This window comes from Onychostruthus taczanowskii, unplaced genomic scaffold, assembly GCF_017590055.1.
Source record: "Onychostruthus taczanowskii isolate IOZ18803 unplaced genomic scaffold, ASM1759005v1 scaffold37, whole genome shotgun sequence".
Taxonomy (NCBI): Eukaryota; Metazoa; Chordata; class Aves; order Passeriformes; family Passeridae; genus Onychostruthus; species Onychostruthus taczanowskii.
This window is the reverse complement of record NW_024501126.1, coordinates 9,175,745-9,194,166: the sequence shown is the minus strand read 5'-3', so window position 1 is coordinate 9,194,166 and position 18,422 is coordinate 9,175,745. Positions and strand designations below refer to the sequence as shown.

The window sequence follows — 18,422 nt, the reverse complement described above, 5'->3', positions numbered from 1 at the left end:
AAAATGGCAGGAACCAAAGTGAGCAGAGGGTAAGGATAAAGTGTAGGATTACCACAATTTACAGGCTGTGTGTTACTCAACTGATAGGGTTGGCAGAGTGATGTGCAAAGTGGTCATTTAGACATTTCCCATTAGAGGTCAAGATTAACATCTAATGGGTAAAGGAGGCCAGAGACTGCAGTGGTTCCCAGCACAAAAGGGGGAGAATTTTACAAAACAGATGGAAAATAGGCTGATTCTTAGTTGATGTGTGTATGGGATAGTTGCTTGAAGAAAAGGCCAGAAGGTCACAGATAGCAGATTGATGATTCCTGACATCAATAAATGTTTTTCATAAAATTATTTCATTTTCCTTCATAGTGTCATGTGTAAGAAATGTCATTCTGGAGTTTTTTGGTTACTTTTATAGAGATTAAATTACATCACATCAAAGCAAACCTTGGGCCCTAGTACATCTTGTTATCTGAAAGATTATTTTGGAACAGCACAGTGGGTGTCTGAGGTCAACTGATACAGAAAAATAGTAAATTACTGGGCAGAAACATTACTTGGGTTACACTCTTGTCACAATTAACTGTAGAATTTTACAATGTCAATAGTTCTTCTCCTTTACATTTGATCTTAAATTACTTTAGATTTATAAGATAGCATCCTTGTCCTATATTTTAAGTATCTAATTAGACTGTAGATCTCTCCAGAAAAAAAGGGTAAAATACTACATTTTTATTTTTGTTTTTAATCTCTGGGTCCTTGGGCTTGTCATGATTTATTTTTCTCCCTGGAACACTGCATTCCACAGCTTGTAATGGCCTCCTTTTTCTGCTTGGACTCATCTATAAAGACATTTTGTAAGATTTATTGCATTCTTTTAACTTCTAAACACAAGGGGAACACAAATGATGATCCTCAGTTCAGACCAACAGCAGAGAAGAAAAAAAAGAATATTTTTAAGTGTTTCTCTGTACAGTCCTGTGTGTTTTGCTGGGCTATGCTCATCGCTGTTGTGGGGTCAGTGACAATAGGCAAAAAGATGCATCAGATAACACAGGGCACTGATGTCATGAACGTATGAACCAAGTCCTCTGGAGCTGCTCTTGAGTCATGCATTTTCATGGACATCACAGTAGCCATTGGGATTAACCCTGTGAAGAGTTCACATAGGGCAGTCCATGGGACAGCAACAGGAAGGCTGTGGGGTTTACTGTTTGGGTCAATTAGTTTTGCTTTCTGGTGCTTGTGGACTGCCCAGATGCTGTTTGCTAGTATCACAGCAATTACTGAAAAAATTGTGGTTGTTTGCTTGTATATTTTTACTTTGTAAACCTGTCTCTCAGGTGACTTCTGTACAGTAGCTCTTTGTCTTCATTTTTCCTGTCCTACTAAATTTTATGTTTACCATATTTTATATTATCTCTCTGGTTATATAGATTTGAACAACTTAATTTAAATTGAATGTGTGACAAAACTTCAATATTTCTGTTTATGTGTTTGGATACCAAGATTATCTTCTGTAAGGCCCTGCAGTTTATAGAGTGCACCAAGGGCTGATAAAAAAAATTCTTGAGCAGCAAAGAGCTGCCGAGGGAAGTTGGTTGCTCCATGTCTGTTACCCCTACCAATAAACCCTCTCGATTTATTGGAACAAGACTGACAGCAGGGACATGTTAAACTGCATAACCATGCCCGAGCAGGCAGTACTTGGCATCAGTCAGGCAGTACATGTTCAGCATGTGTTATTAATGGCAAGGCTATGACTGGTGACCAACTGCTGCAGTTGCTGCCCACAAGGTGGGTAATGGGTCAGTGTGAGTGGAAGGGGTTGTTCTAAAATGCTTGCAATATGTGAACTCTTCAGTAGGTGACTTTGCTTGTTTTCAGAGAACAGTTTTAATAATGATCCAGCTCGTGTCAGGGCTTCCAAGGTGCATATGAGCCTACTTCTGCCTTTAAATAAAAATCTCACAGAAACCTCCCTAAAACAACGAAGGTTGTAATTCAAATACCAATTTGTTGATCAGGAAACTTTTGGAGTACCTTCTGCCTTCCTCCCATCCAATATGGGTTATCAGCACAAACCAAAACCTCACCTCCTTGTGAAAAACACCCTGAATGATTCAGTTGAGTATGGGATCCACGCAGGCTGGAAATCCCAGCTGTGATTTGTAACTTTTGCAAGAAGTGGGGATTGTGGGGTTTTTTTTGATGTACATAAGCACTTAATTCACCATTCTTTTAACTCACTTGACTCAGCTGTTGTGAAATCTCTTGGTGTCATTTAATGATCTGATTCAAGCAGGGATTTTCTAAATTTGGCATCGTGTCACAAAATGGTACCATAAGAGAGAAAGCATTTGTACTCCTGTCATTGAGAGCCTACTTTTATGTACTTTGCTCATGTTAATAAATTATATTACGAATTACATCTTTTGTTAAAACATAATTTCCATTAAATCTTGAGCTTAGGGGTATTTTTTTCAATGGAGAAAATTAATTTTACATTGTTTTGTGGTATTTCCCTTAAATGGAAGGCTTGAAAGACAACTTTTTTTTTTTCTCCCACATGCCAGATTAATTGTGCAGGATAGCATTTGTCCTCTGGCTTTTTAGGCCACTTCTTCGTTCAAGTCCCTTTTTGGCATGTTCATCACAGCACTAGTATGCTGTGGTAGGGACAGCAGTACAGTTTTGAAGGATTGTCCTTTCTCAGTGAATTGCACTTGACTATTGTTAGGCTGAGTTTGCCGTTTTGTTTTATATTTCTTAAGCTTGTTCTTTTTGTCGTTGCTCTTTGCATTGGTCCATCCTATCTCAACCTCTAATTTTCATTTCCAAAATAACGTTGAGAGTTCTTATTTTGCATGCTGTCTCTTTAAGATTTATTTTAGAGTTTTCTATGTGTTCAGCATGTTTGTTATCTTGAACCATTTATATCTAGAAAGGAAAGAAGTTTTTGCTGAATTCTCATTTAGGCTTGTCTTAAATCTTATTCTAGTTTCCTGCATATTGCACTTGACCTTCCAGAAATGCTGGGAGGGTCCTTGAGGATGGATATTCCTGCACTTTGCCAAGAGGGTCCTCTTGAAGTTCAGGAGCCAGCTTGGTCATCTTCCTGCTCTTTGTGCTGACCCTGCAGAGTGGCTCTGGCTTCCTATTTCCTGAGGATTTCAAGCGCTGTAATATTTCATAACATGATCTTAATAATAAAGTTCAAGGTAGTTTTTCCACGTCCTTATCCTAATAAAGGCGTGATTCAAGATGAAATAAAACAAAGCAGGCCTTTCAGCAGCAGGACTGCAAAAAGCCCATTTTAAGGAGATGAGGTCTGTACATGTGATCCTGCAGCCCTCTCTCATGACTTCGATCTTGTTAGATGATTTGGTGTTACAGTGGATTTAAGAAATCTGAGGGATGCATGGTTCTGGCAAAAAATAAAAATAAAGGAAAAGTAGCTACTCAGATTTCAAGAAGAGCTCCTTTCTTATTTGGGCGGCAGCCATTATTAGCAGTTGGTGTGTTTTCTAGCTAAGTGATGCACAGTCCTGTCTCTGAATCAGCCCACAGAAAAATTTCTTCACCCAAACAAGAAGGCACTGTGTAGCAGAGATGGAAGTATTAGAACAACTAGACTGAAGAAGAGAAAATAGTGAATTTGAGTGAGAAGGATGAATCTGCAGAGACCATCTTCTGTAGTACTGCCACATGCAACTCATTTGTCGTGTTGTTTTACTTGGTGTTTGTCTGTGAATTCTTTACATTAATAAACATGCTGACTGATGTACTGGGTGCTCTACCTAACCTGCTAACCTGTGCATCACTCATTAAAGGATAGACATCACAAAATATGGAGGTTATCCTCCTAGAAGTAATACTTTTCTTCCTTTCCATGTTCACATGAGATGCACTCACAGGATATGTGTCGTCCCCTTTTGGTTTCGTAATTCTCTCACTGAGTCTGTTTTTCTGTATCTAAGATGATACATAGCCTCTATTAAGTTGCTTACTTTTCTAGGATTTGCTCTTCTTATACCCCTTTTATTTCCAAATCCTTCAGCTTGTGGTATTTTTGTTCTACAGTATGACATTTGAGATTTCCTTTATGGTTCTTCTAACTAGGAACTGCAGTTTATAACTTTTGAGATGTAATTATCTCTAATTCCATTTACAGTTTGTGTGGTTAGTCTTAGGACTGCTAACACATTTTTCAGCCCTGAAAGTTTTGCTGTCAGTTGATGCTCTTCACATTCATTCTGTCTATTAGATGTTCTGTCTGGACCACATGCTCCTACAAGTGGCTGCTTTCTCCATCTTGGCAGGGTCACTCTGCCCTGTACAAATCCTTGTCCTGTCATCTTTATTGTTCTTCACCACAAAATAAGGCTCTGATCTCTCCATGTCTGTCTTTTTCCCTCAGCCAAGGATTATACCTCGGATGTTCTGAACGTGTTGGAACTTTCTGACAGTTTGCTCACATACCTTGTTGATGTTTGTGATGCCTCCCAGCTCCTGTCAGAAATTTCTTTCCCAGATCTTCTTTCTTCCCCAGCTTTCCTCCAGTATGCTTTCTGCTGGTGCAAGTGACACCTGTAACGGTGTGGTGGCCTGTGCCAGCATTTGCTATGTTTAGGATACTATTTTAATGAAGAAATGTCTTCAGGCTGTACTCCTCTGTCAGCTGTTAGGGTTTCCAAGTACAGAGCTTTGGTGTTTCATCCGATCTGCCTTCAGCCTCTTGCTTCTTCAGCCTCTCTTTTCTCACTTGTCTCAGCAGGACAGACAACATCACTGTTTGTCTGGATGGCCTCCTGCAATGTCACTTGTTCAGTCTTCCATTGCCAGGAACATACATAAGGTTTTATGGTGAAAAACCTCTGAGGGGTTTCCTCCTCCTGCGCAGAGGTGGCCCCTCAGGCACAGCATGACCCCCAGCCTGCAGCAGCATTCCCACAGTGCTTGCTGGTGCTTGGCTGACAGTTATGGCTCTGCTTCTGTTGGCTTCATAAATATTATTTTAAAGGATTTCAGAAGGGTTTGGGTTTTTTCTAATGTTCCATATTAGTATTTCCACAAAGTAGTTGCATTAGTTCCATGCTTTGACTTTTCAACACTGAAATGGCACCATTAGCAGGGACAAGAATTGCCTGAGGAGCGTTGGCTGTGCGAATGTGGGCATATGTCTATAAGGATGAGGTGCCAAGACGTAAATTTGCAGGAAATGGGATGTAGTCTTTATTGATGTTATTAGTATTCATAAAAGTTTAACTATATTAAGGATGTGTACATCTTCTTGCATATTTGTGATTGTTTTACAGAAGATATATGGAAGTGTTTTCCAACTAAGTATTTAAATTCTTTTTTAGAGCTTTTACTGTTTGTTAGGAACTGGCTTCAGAAACTAGTCCAAAAAGTCAATTAAGAAATCTCTTGGCTTATTAATTTCTAAATATCTGCTGCACACAGAACTTAAAATGCTACTCGCATTAGGTGTAATGACTGCTTCCTGACTGGAGAGTTGAATGGAAATATTTAAGTGGGTTTCAGATCAAACATATGAACACTTGCAACCTATTAGAGCATTAATTTTAATTTGTTGTTTTGCACAGTCAAGCATTTCCTCCCAGAGCAATTTGAGTGTAAGTGGGTTTTACTGTAAGAGGTGGTTTATTGTTTGGTTGGTTTTGTGTTTTTGGGAATCGTTATTGCTTGGTTTATTTTTCTCTTGATAAAGTCTAGCACTAATCCAGTGTGAAAAAAGATTGCATTTGCCCTTTAGCAGGAAAAGCCCTTATAGTCCTCAGTGCACTGTCAGTGTGTTCTAGTTTCTGATGACCCATGTAGGTATCTGGTGTTTCATTCAGTGTCAGAGAAGCTTTAGAGGATGCTATCCCTGCCAGGCTCTTATATTTTGCACGCCTGCACACTGATAAGCTGGATAGGGGATATGAATGGGTATGAAAGCTCCATTCTCAGACAGGAGTTTTTGAATGTGTGCTCTGATTAATGTTGTTTTTGTTTCCCCTCTTTCAGGTATTCACTTACAAACAGAGCACGATCACACACCAAAAAGTAACGCCTATGCATCAAACAAGCACAGAGAGTGTGGAAGACATGGCAGCACTCGTAGATCTCCATGAAGGCTCCATTATGCACAACTTATTCCAGCGATATCAGCAAGATAAAATCTACGTAAGTTTTTTCCAAAATTAAGAAAAATATCCACTGGGAATGTTTTTGAATGTGAGTGCTGTGTGTGTTTTGCTGTTCTGTGCTCTCTCCTCTCCTAATGCTTTCCAGTTCCTTGTCTATCCACACAGAGCTGAAGCATGCCTCATACTGTGACTTCTCACCCACAATGATGGAAGGAAAAGGTAGCTCAGGCTGGACACGCAATCCCTTGGAAATCTTGAAAAACTGGCATGCTGTATACACTTCTACATTTTCAGTTACAAGGCTGTTTAAAGGACTCTCATTTTCCTCTTCTCCTTTAGACTCTCTGCCCCAAAAAAATGTGCTCATCACCAGGGAGGATGTGGCGGAACTTAGTCTGTCACTGCCATTTGAGATCCTGTTAGTCCTTCAAGATCCAATTCTGATCAGCTTCCCCTCTTGCATTGTAGTGGAAAGGTTGTTATGAAAGAAGCATACTATTGTCAAGCTGAGTGTTTGTTCTGTTAAATAAAGATAGTTGGAGTTTGGGGTCTATGAAAACAGGCAGCTATTTATCAGTTTCCAAAACTAGGAATTAGTCCACACAAAATTCCTTTTCTTAACTCTGTAATGAAGATTTTTATTATTATATTTACCTGCTCCTTCAATATTTTCAGTACTCTTAAACTAGATACAAATCTTTTGTGAGTCTGGAACTGCACTAATCATGAGAAAGATACAACGAATATTAGCAGCTGCTACAGGTTGCAAAATTGCACTTTTCAGTGGTCCAGTGGTTGGCCATTTTGGTTTGGGTTTTTTTACTAGTAATTGCAGAACACAATTTTTGTTTCATCACATGTCTGGGCCCTTGATTTGACCATATACATGCTTTATTTCAACCATCATCTACTGAGTTTGGCTTCTTATTTTTCAATATTAACATATCGAAGTGAAAAAATAAACGTTCCCTGTATTTAAGATTTGATGAAAAGCAAAAAAGGGCACAATGAAATAATATTCCTTTGCACATTACCTTAAAAGTGGCTAGCATGGGTAATCCTCAATACTGAGGCAGTTCTCTTTACATTAGTCTTTATGTATTTTTTTCCTCAAAACAAATGAACTGTTTTACCTTTCAGAAAAAATCAGCAAACAAAAGATGAATAGCATAAATGAACAACCCTGCATGTGAGAGTAAAAAACATATACTTGATAGAAGTTTAGTTTTCCAACAGTGTTGTTAGATTAGCATATGGGACTCAGTGTGAGTCAAAATTTTAAAAATCGTTTCATGATGTGCACTCACACAGAGGACACACCCCCTTTTAAAAAACCATAAGGGTATGAGTGTGATTTTTTTGATGAGGCATAGAACAACCTTGTTCTGAAGAGGCATGTCCTAGCTTCTTTCTTAGCTTGTCAAGGCAAGTTTAGGGTATTCTGATCCTTAGTGCTTCGTGCAGTGTACTTTTCTAGACAAACAGGTTTGTGTGCTGTTAATGATGACAGATCTGCAGTTGCTACTGACTATGCATTGTCCCTTCAGTTTTGTTAATGTAACTGCTTAGTCTTTTGAATCCACCCGAAAAATTATTGAAAAGGTGGTTGGAAAAAAATGTGTGTTTTGAAGTGCATATGAAAGCCTTTCTCTTGCCCTGTATGTGTAACCAGGACCAGACTATAGAAGCATCTTCTTTTCTCCAGCCTCATTGATACCCCACTCCTACTGCAACAATGGTGTTGTTTTAGCAGGAAAGGGCTTCAGGAGCAAAAATATCCCAAAAAACTGAATGCATGTCTTGAGTAATTTCATGAAAGTTTATAAATTTAGGAGCATGTATTTTAGAAGGGGGTGTTGTCATTGCAAAAGGAGGTCTGTCATTTTGAGCCAAAATTGCTTCACTATGTTGAGCAATAATCATATTTTAATGTTAAAAAAAAAAAGAAAAAGACTGAAGATGCATTAAGTTTACCTTTGTTGAAGGTTACTTTGCAGCAGATCATTCAAACTTGCTCGATCATTCGGCTTTGAGACCAAACTAGCCCTAGTATGGGACAGTGAAAGCCATTGGAATTTATGCCAGGAGCAATCAAAACTTTACAGATTATTTATTTGCCTTCTCCCTTGACCAGGAGTGGCTTCATCATTGTAGTTCACACATTGTCTCTTGTATCTGCCTCATCACCTTGGCTGTATCTGCCCTGGTGCACTAGGGATAAATTGGGAAGGCATGTACCTCTCTCCTCTGTGGGCTTAAGGGCTGATCATCCCATTGAAAGACTTCTTGCCATCCCCAGATACAAACCACCCTATAATTGCTGTGTTCTGTCTTTTAGCTTACAGATCCCTTTTATCTCAGTTCTGTGCACCTTCTTGTTCACATCCCGAGTAGGGGGAAGAGATATGCAAAGGTGTATGTTGTCATTTTTTGAGTTCTATGCTTGTAGTATTACAAATATATTAGTGTGGTTGTTGATCATGGCAGCTTTTTGTTCTTTTTCTCAGTGGCATTGAGACCAGGAAGCACCTTTTTACCTTAACAGAGGATACACTTTGTTGGGATTTGAGTTTTGGGGCTTGCTTGTTCACACACACATAAAAATTATATCAAGTGCAATATACTTAGTTGTAGAAAAGTATGTATAATTTCAAAGGTACAGAAGAAACAATTAAAGGGAAATTTAAACAGTTACTTTCTCAGAATGACAATTGTTTATGCAGATCTTCCACTGTTAACTTGTGTGTTGTTCTGTATTTGAAGAGCTGTTTCTCCAGCAATGAGCATTTAAATAAATGTCTTCAGATGTTTGAGCTCAGTTTACTCTTCCGTTACTTATTAACATTTTTGTCTCACATACTCATACCCGTGTTCCTAAACTTTTCACTACTTCCTAATTCATACTACAGAGTTATTTGCTGTTGATGCCAAGTTTTGTCAAACACGTCAGCGACTTTATTTGCTGCTGCCAACAACTGCAGCTTTAAAGGGTCAGCAGAGGATTTTCTGTATTTCCTGGTATCTCCTGGGGAGGGAAGAATATTGACTTAGATTACAGATTATGTTCATTGTGAGAATGATTCCTGGCTCTGAACATAACTGAGGATCTCAGCTGAATCTTTGCTGTTTGCGAGGTGAATGATAAAATGTTGTTCTTGTTTATCTGGAACCATCTTTTTGTATCAGTGTCAAGTCTGTTAATATCTTGTGATATGTTTTGTGTGAATTTCCATTAAAGAATCTGTGCTTTCCCTTTCTGGTCTGTGAGAAACATAGGATATACAAGTCCTTTCTTGATTCTTCCAGGCAGGCTGGTGCTGTCTGGTATTTTTTTCAGGCTTTGTGACTAATACTGCATTTATTTGAAAGTTTGGTTCCGTGCTGTCACCACATTTGTTGTCCAGGAAAGCACAAAAATTTAGGATGGCAGTGATCATATGGTGCACGAGCTTTCATTGCTGCTTCATCTCCCATTTTGTTCCTCTTGGGAACAACAGTGGGTGATCCAGCTGTGGACATCAGCATACACAGTTTAATGCTCATCTTTGAATGCTCAGATTAGCTTGCATGCTAGACTGGTATGTGGCAAAATATGGAAAGATAAACACTAGTGCTAAAAATGGAGGATGGCCACATTTGAAAACAGAGCCTTTTGTGAAGGCACTTGGGGGATTTGGTCACCTCTGAAGCGAGGCCACCACAGGGCACATGGTGTGGAGAGGGCAAGTGCTGTGGCAGCCACTCTTGTCAACATTCAAAGGCAAATTGTTCCCAAGCTGTTGATTCTGGTTTACTTTTAGTTAAGTACACACTGCGGAGCAGACTGGCTCAGCCTTGGAGAGAATTTCATAAACCACACGGCGTGGATTGTGCTGTGTGTCGCACAAATTATGGTGTTTGGACTGGCTCTGGGATGAGTTGTAGTTGTCTTGTCTCTGCCAGTGGTTGGTTATTGGTGCAGGTGAGCAAATTTCAGAAGAGCAGAGTGGAGGATGAGAGAGCAGCTTTTGCTGAGGTGAGAGGCAGGTTGGAAATAACTGCAGTATATATTGTACAGGTCAGTGCAGAGGCTTTCAATGTCATATCCACCTTCATTTGCATGAGTACAAGCAATAAACAAGTTTCAAAACCCTTTTGATTAGCTCTTTCCTTTTGAATTAAGTTAAGAAATTCTAGGTAGGTATATCCACCTTTGAAGTGTTGGTGATGATTTGACACGTGCCTGTCCTATTTTGGTGGAGGATGTGCATCATGCCCAGGGCAGCGTTCTGCTTGGGCTGCAGTCTGGTGGTCCCTTGGTCACCGTCCCCTGATGGGGAGGGAGAGTGACTTTCAGGTTGTCCAGCAGTTGGGTGTGGTGTCCAGGAAGGGTGAGGGACAACACAACCTATTTTTGCTCACTCTCAAATTAGGACTGCAGCTCGCCCATCGATAATTGTAACCATCTGTTATGTCTGCGTGCATATGTATGAAAAGTTCTGTACCAGCCACGTCGACATGTAGTGCTGTACCAGCCACATCCACATCAGAGGGAGGATGATGGTAATTAGGAGCTCAGTTTTCATGGCTAGCTTCCCTTCTCTCTTCAGCTGAAGCAACAAACATTGAATAACTTGGATAAAAAAGCAACATTTATCCGATTTTTGGAAAAGGTGTTAAACTGGAAAAGTTGTCTCTTCGTGACAAGGTTGTTGCAGAGCTCCTAGCCACTTCATTGTACAGAATGCTCAGTTCTATCTGTTCTTAAAAGGGATTTTCAGTTATTTATGCATTGATTTTTAAATCTATTAGTGTTTATTTACTTAAGCAGCACAATCAGTTGTAGTTTGTTAAGCTTGCAGTAATTAGATAGTTTATCTCCCTTGAAGCCATAAGGGCTCCTAGAGGCAACTAGTTGATGTTTGTGCTGTGTTGATCAATAATCACCAGAGGGGCTTTTTCAAATTCTGTTTGCAGACACAGACACTTTAGTATCTAGGTCAGTTGCTCTCTGTGACTTGTTTTTCTGGTTTTTTGCATATTTGTTTTTTTTCCGAGTACAGTAAAACTCCTTTTGGATCCAGTGCAGTTGCTCTGTACCATGCTATGATGGTCAGCAGGAAGTGGATATTGCTGCATTTACAGTGAGAAAATAGTGGGGCACACTAAAGTCATGGCTGATGTAATGCAGACAGACATAATTCATACACTTCCACAGCACTCCTGCTCAGATGTACTCTAACATGGACACAAGTTGTAGGTGAAGGCAGAGAAACAAAGGAAGATGAGTAGAAGCCAATAGAATCATAAAATCACTGAGGTTGGAAAGGAGCTCCAATGTCTTCAAGGCCAACCTTTGACTGAATGCCACCATAAATACCACTAAACCATAGCCTTAAAGTGTTTACTAATAAAGACAAAACCTCATGACTGGTTTCTTAAATGGAAAAAATTGGACACACTCCATGTGGAAACTGGACCTAAGAAGAATATATGTCATGGACCCCTACAACGTCCTGGAGAGCTCAACAGCCTTGGTCTTTGGCCTGTTGTGTGCCTTTTTATAAATAATTCTGGGCCATGGACTTAAAAAAACCCCAGACAATGGTACCCAGAAACTCTGTCATTAATTAGTACCATAAAACATGTATAAAAACAGTTCATGTCCCTAGAACAATTACACTGGCCCCTAGAAGTACATTTATCTTGGTCTTGTCTGCAATCCAGCTGTGCTTGCATGGTTCCTCTCCAGAGGCATTCACTGCTCTAGAGCAGTCCCAGGTAACCGCTTTGCAGGATCTGCTCTGTGGTCACTGGGGAAGCTGCTGTTTATTTAATTGCTCTGCTTTTACAGTAAAGAAATCTTCAAAGCGTGATGAGGAATGACAGTGTTTTTTACACCTTCCTGTGCTACTGAGAAGATGAGGAAAATACTTGCCACCAGCTCTTTCCACAAAGTGTGGAAGCGGAGAATGCTGTTGCTAAGAACTCATGACAAATGTCTATACATAGCTGCTTACCTCCATAATTAGAATGTTATGCTTGCACACATCAGATAATGTTTTCAAAATGCGGTTCAAAGTGAGTTCCTGTCTCCAAGCATTAATTACAGCTTCCATTTCACATCTGTTACTAGAGAGCAGCAGACAAAGATCTATAAAAACACAGCAGGGTTTTAATTGGAAATCTAGTGAAATTTATTACTGGTGACTGTTATTTCTAAAGGCTGGTCAGTTATATAGATCAAAAATTGTCTACCACAGGCAAATTATTGTTTTTTGTTTTTTGGGGTTTTTTAAATGTGTGTTAATGGAGAAACATAGCTGTAATGATATGAGAAGTAAACAAATGCCATCAGTTGGTTAACCAGCCTTGCTTCTGACTTCCTCCAGATTCTGCATGACTTGTGGAACTGCTAATAGCTGTAATAACAACAACAACAATAAAGACTGTTTGTCTGAACTCTGTCCTCACAAAGTCCTCAACTGAAAATACTGGGGGTTTTAAAGGTGCCTATTTTCAGATCCAAGGAAGTATTTCAGCCTGAGGTGTTGTGATCAATGTGACAACATTAAAAGAAATGATAGGTGTGTGTCACTGAGTACAGAGCCATGTATGCTACAGCTACACAAACACTTTGCAGTGTGTGCAGTGGCCACATGTGCGCAATGCCTGCACCAACAGATAAATTTATATTACGGTTTGCAGCGCATTAGATGGTGTTGGTAACCTGCTGGGTGTACACACGGCAGTAAGGATCTCACCTGCTAGTGTCAGTGGCCTGCTTTAGTGATGTGGAGAGGGTGAAGAGGTCAAAGTTTTACTAAAACATGAAATCTTGCTCTTTCTATTCTACTCTGTACCAGTATTTTTTTCTCAGTTAGTTAGTTTGTTAGTTGGGGAATAAATAATAGAAGGACTGGCAACAGGGTCAGTTTCTGTTGACTTCCGTCAGTTTTCTGTTTGTAATACAAAAGCTCTAAGCTATCTTTGATGGTAACCTCATATAGAAAACTGCAAAGCAGAAATCTGCATCATGTGCAGATTTTGTCATTGGTGATGGTATCTATTGCTAATGTCTTCCCAGATTTGAAGGCTAGTATTCATTTATTGCATGTCACTGCTAACTCTATGAGCCAAGAACAGAAAGCAGACCAACATGGAGAATCAAAAGAGAAATTATAGTCATTTGGACAAATGCCAACAGCAGCTTAGTGCTGTTCAGTCAGAGCTTTTGCAAATGGTGCTGAATGCTTCTGCACGTGCCATTGCCTCACTTGGAGGTAAGCTTTGGCTCCTTTCTCTAACGTCTGTTGTTCCCAATCCAGCCAAGTCATTGAAAGGAGGGCAGGAATTTGGGCTCCAAAACTTAGGGTGCTTACCTGTTGCCACCACTTTTTACATGAGTGAGGCTTCTACTGTAAAGTGAGCTGTACAAAATTTCCTGCTGCGCTGCACCATCTTATACACATATTCCAGCAGTTTAATACTAGAAAGGCTGCAAACAACCCATTTAAGTTGGGAGTGAATTAACTTTTATAGCTATTGTTTATCTGTGTAAATGGGTTATTGATTTGTAGCCAGCCTGTTATTTTTATTTAAAAAGAGATGGTCCCTTTCTCACAGGCAGTTTCAGCTTTTTCCCTTTGATGTTTGTCAGTTGCTCCTTTTAAAAGCAAATGGAATCCAAAAGCTCCATTTAGCAGATTTTTGACAGTTAATTCCATTTGCCATCGCAGTCCTGATTTCTCCACTGACGGCTATTTGGCTGCAGTTCAGTGACATCCAGCTAACTACCTGGCATAGAGATAGATTTCAGTTATGCTGGCTTTTGATTTCTCTTTTCATGCTCTGTTAAAGAGTAATTCCTGCTCTTCCTGCTTTCCTCCTAAAAAAGCCCTTTCTACAGAAGAGGTCTTCAAATATTAAGGAGCCATGGAAGTTATGGAAATCTGGATATTAGTATGTAAAATACTTTCAGGAAAAATTAAACAGATCTGTGAAGCTTTATATGAAAATATTTCGCCAGTGTTCTAGAGACACTGCTCTTTGATTCATCGTTTTACCAGCATTTTGGTTTTCCTTTGTGTGTATTTTCTCTGAAAAGCCCCTTCATCTCTCCAGTATGAACGTATAGGAAGGAAGAAGACCATTTTTTTCTTTTCCTTGCTGGAGGGTAAATTAGACCTTCAGACAGTTTTGAAAGGCTCATTTGAGCATTGTGCAATAACAGAGCAGGAGGAAGAACTAGTTTGTGCCACAGGCCATTTGAAATGAAGTGATAAGCCATGGGGTCTCTGCTTTTTGTGAGGCCTTTTTGATTTGAGCTAGAGCTTGCCTAGTTAAAACTGTGCTCACAGATTGCTACATTCTCCTCTGCAAAGTCATTTTCACATGCTGTATTGCAGCCCATGAAAATAACAAAAATCAATGTCTTGTTCTGATCAATCGTGTTTGTTTTCAGGAGGGGACTGCCTTTATCTGCATGGCAATGGCAAAGAGAGAAATGCTTCAGTAACTGTTTGTATGAAAACTGTACAAAAGATCATTACACTGACCCAGTAGATAGGACTGCTGCATGGTAGAGATTGTGTTGTATTAGTCAGCAAAAAAGTACAGTAAAAACAAGGGGACTTGGTGCTTTTTATACAGGAGAAAAACTGCCAGAGACCTGTGAATACCTTAAAGAATTAAAAACAACATCTGTATTATTATCTGCTGGTTTGGTTTTTACCGTTGGTTGTAACAGTGCTCTTTTATCAATCTTTCTTTATATCGTTTTTATGCTTCCTAACGAGATTGCTTTTTGTGTGGATTCAGAATCACACTTGTAGTGTTTCCTTGAGTAATCCCCATCCACATGGAACAATCCGTACAATAGGAGAAAATAATAATTTCTCCTACAATAGAAGAAATAAAATAAGAAGATGAGATTAAGCTGTGAGCATATCTCTTAACCAGGTGGAGAGGTCTTCACCATCTCTGAGCCTTCTGTGGAGGCAGAAAGGCGTCTGCCTCCGTGCAGTTTGGGGTATTTACATTGGCAACTAAAGTGACCAAAACCAGTTTTTAACCCTTAATAAACAGACCTACACAGTTTCATTTAGCTTCCTAGAACAAGAAGGACTCAATGAATGTGCAAGACTGAAGCTGTAGGGAGCTGAAGGAATCTCTTAGTGTAGAAGTTAAGGTAGCTGGGTTACAAAGTACAGCTTTTTTCCTGAAGAGATAGCGCAGCCTTTGCCCTTGGAGGGGCTTGGGAACAGGACTGTGTTGCTTAACACTTTTGCACCAAGGGAAGCTTAAGGTCATATTAGCTGGACTGAAGGGTCAACATCACTGACAAGGCATCTAAGAGAATGTCCTGTTGCCCGACAGTTGCCTGTGATCACCTGAAATCACATTTCAAAATATTCCAAAACTATTCCAAAATCTTCTTGTGAGCTGTGCTGGTGGAATCAAGCATAAAGCCTGGCTTTGAAAAGGCCTTGGTCTGTTGTGTCTTGGATCTGTTCTGTGCTCAGCACAGAAGGAGAAAAGGCCAGCAGGGAAGTGGTTGGTAGGAGAGGCTGCTGCAGTTTCCATCATGAACTGAAGGACATGGTTTGAAAATACAGCTGAGCAGTGTGAGAAGACACTTTCCAAAAACAATGACAAGGAGAACATGTAGAAGATGAGTCTTGGCTGTAGGTAGCTTATCTTCCTAGAGACATTCCATGTCATGTTCTGGTTCACTTCTAAATGTCCTCTCCTGTGGGTGCTAACTCTTGTATTTGTAGTGTGGCCTGTGTATTTACAAGCAGCTCATTTTGCAATCAATCCTATGGCTGAACTTAAGAAGAAAAAAATGACAGTTTAGGGGTCATAAACTGCACTGCACTGCATTGCACATAGGAGTGCAATGACAAGGAACATAGATATAGAGAAAAGCAAAGCTGATGTAAATTTGGGTGGTTGGACATTCACCATGAGTCACCAGACATGGTGAGGACTGCAGGAGCCCAAGCATGTAAGGATGATTATAGAGTATGGCATTTATATCTTAGAAATGGCTTGATTGGTTGAAAACACTTAAAACATGTAGTTTTAAAAAACATTAAATTGCAGTTTAGTACTTCACTTCGATTATGGTTTTTAAGAAAGAAGCTTTTCTTCAGACATGAAACAACTGGGTTCTGTCCCACTGAAATTAGCATGGGGCTAGCTGAAAGACAGGATATACTTACCACAGTGAGGATAAATCGAGATCCTCCCATGAATGAGGGCATTAATTACCGTCTTCTTTATGGCATACCATCACCCCTTCTTCTGCCTCCTCTAAAAAGCACACCAAAATGTGGCCCAGCCATCTTTCTCCTTTTTCTGCTGATGTGTATGTGGTAGACATTTGGTTGTCTTTGCCACAGAATAAACTCAACCCTGATTACCATCAATCCTTTCACCTGAGAGAGCTCTAAACCACAAAGGCCATAACTCCAGTGTGGAGCAAACTCTTCTGTTCCCAGTTTTTCATCCTGACACCTTAAAATTTGGTGTTGAAAACATAACAAAGTTTGATGGCTATTTTGTGGTCTTTCAAAAGTTGCCTGCTGCTGCATGTTCTGTGAAAACACCGGTTTTATTTGGTAAGGTTCCTGTAGCTGTGATGATTTAAAGGTATGTGAGATGCAGAGGTTGTGTGGAATGGTGATAAAAATCTTTTCCTGTGCCTTTTGTAAAAGCAACATAGAAGTAGCTTTGAGGTGAGCCAGTTGTACTCTAGTTTAATTTGAAGTTTCCCATAAATTAAGAGTAAGCCCAGAAACTAATACTTGTGGAATAAATTGGCAGGTTGATACCAATACCCCGTTTTTTAAAAAAAACTACTTTTACTTTTCAGACACAGAATCAGTTCCTTAAGAGACTCCAGGAAATTCAGGAGTTTTTAAAATACAGTCCAGAAACTTATCTTTTGAGGCATCAGAAAGCATGCTTTTCTTTCTGTAATAACAGAGTTTTTATGCTCTAAAGAAGAAAGGCTTGAAAGTGCTCTTAAGGGACTTGGACAAGGTCCTGTTTCTCGATTTTAGTGTATATATCTGTAACAAAACATCTTAATTTCTGTATTTGATCTGTTCCAAGATGTTCCAACATCTCTAGTTCCAAGCTGTGAAGGATATTTTGATTTTTTGGTGGTAGTAAAGAAACACAATTTTAGAAAGAAATAGAGTAATGCAGTCTTCTTATGCCTGTTTTAATAATGCAAGCAGTTTTAGTTTCTGTTGAGATTGTTGATCAAAGATTTAGTTCAGGAGCAGCGCATAATGTGCTTCAACAGAGTCCTCCAGTCTGCTTCTGCCTTCTCTCTCCCACTCTCCCTGTAGCATGAGATATGGAGAGCCTAAGTGTGTGTCCTTCCCTGCTTCCCCCTTTTTATTTATTTATTTGTGAAAGCAGGAAGACTGGGATGTCTCAGATGCTACAAGTCTGTGAAGTACAGAGGGACACCTTGATGTAGAGAGTGAAAGGTCATGAGAAGGGCAGTGTAGAATAAATTTAAGGACCTTACATGGAAAAAGCGAGCTTGGATAGAACACAGATATCATAAAGGATCCTCAGAAACAGAAAAGTTATTGTGGAGAAGTTTTGACATAAAAGGGAAGAAGTGCAAGGTGTGTGGTTGCTGGATATGGAACAAACCTGAAAGGATATACCCCAAAATTCTAAAAAGCATCTGTGAAGGAGAAAAGATGAAAAGCAGGGTGGCTCTGGTGTATTCAGTATGTTTGATTTATAGGACTAATGAAGTGGTCTTCCATTAGGGCAGTTTCTTCTTCATTGTTTTTCTATTATAGAGAACCTGAAAAAAAATTGAGGGGGAAATTTCTTATGCTACTTTTTCTCTTTTAATCTGAAAGCCTTTTCCACATGAGAAAGTAAGACATTTCAAACTGTATTTTTTTGCTATATTGCAAATTTTTTTCTTGTAATACTAAGTGTAAAATACACTAAAGTGTATTTGGATCAATAAAAGCTTGTATGTCATTTAGATTCATTTGGCATCAAACTAAAATAAATTGATTGTGTCTTTATTTAAAAAGCCCCACCCTCTCATGTTAGACAGGACTACTCTGACTATATTAAGTTTTGCTAGAGTATTTCTGTGGCTATCAGCAGTCTTTGTCTGCTCTTGTTAAAGAATAAATTGTTTTTCAGTGTTTGAAGAACTGTGGGATGAATTCAAGATAGAGGCTCAAAGGTAATTGCTATCAGAAGGCAACAAACAAAAAGCATTCAAAGAACTGATAAAAAAATCTC

At 39.4% G+C, this 18,422-nt stretch overlaps 1 protein-coding gene across 1 annotated transcript in view; it reads left to right on the top strand.

The window, feature by feature from the left end:
* The window catches only part of MYO10 (myosin X), a 162,719-nt gene that overhangs the window by 66,476 nt on the left and 77,821 nt on the right, over positions 1 to 18,422 (top strand). Inside the window, exon 3 of the mRNA XM_041411761.1 lies at positions 6,025 to 6,183. Coding sequence (XP_041267695.1) covers positions 6,025 to 6,183 — 159 coding nt within the window. The remainder of the gene's footprint in view (positions 1 to 6,024; positions 6,184 to 18,422) is intronic.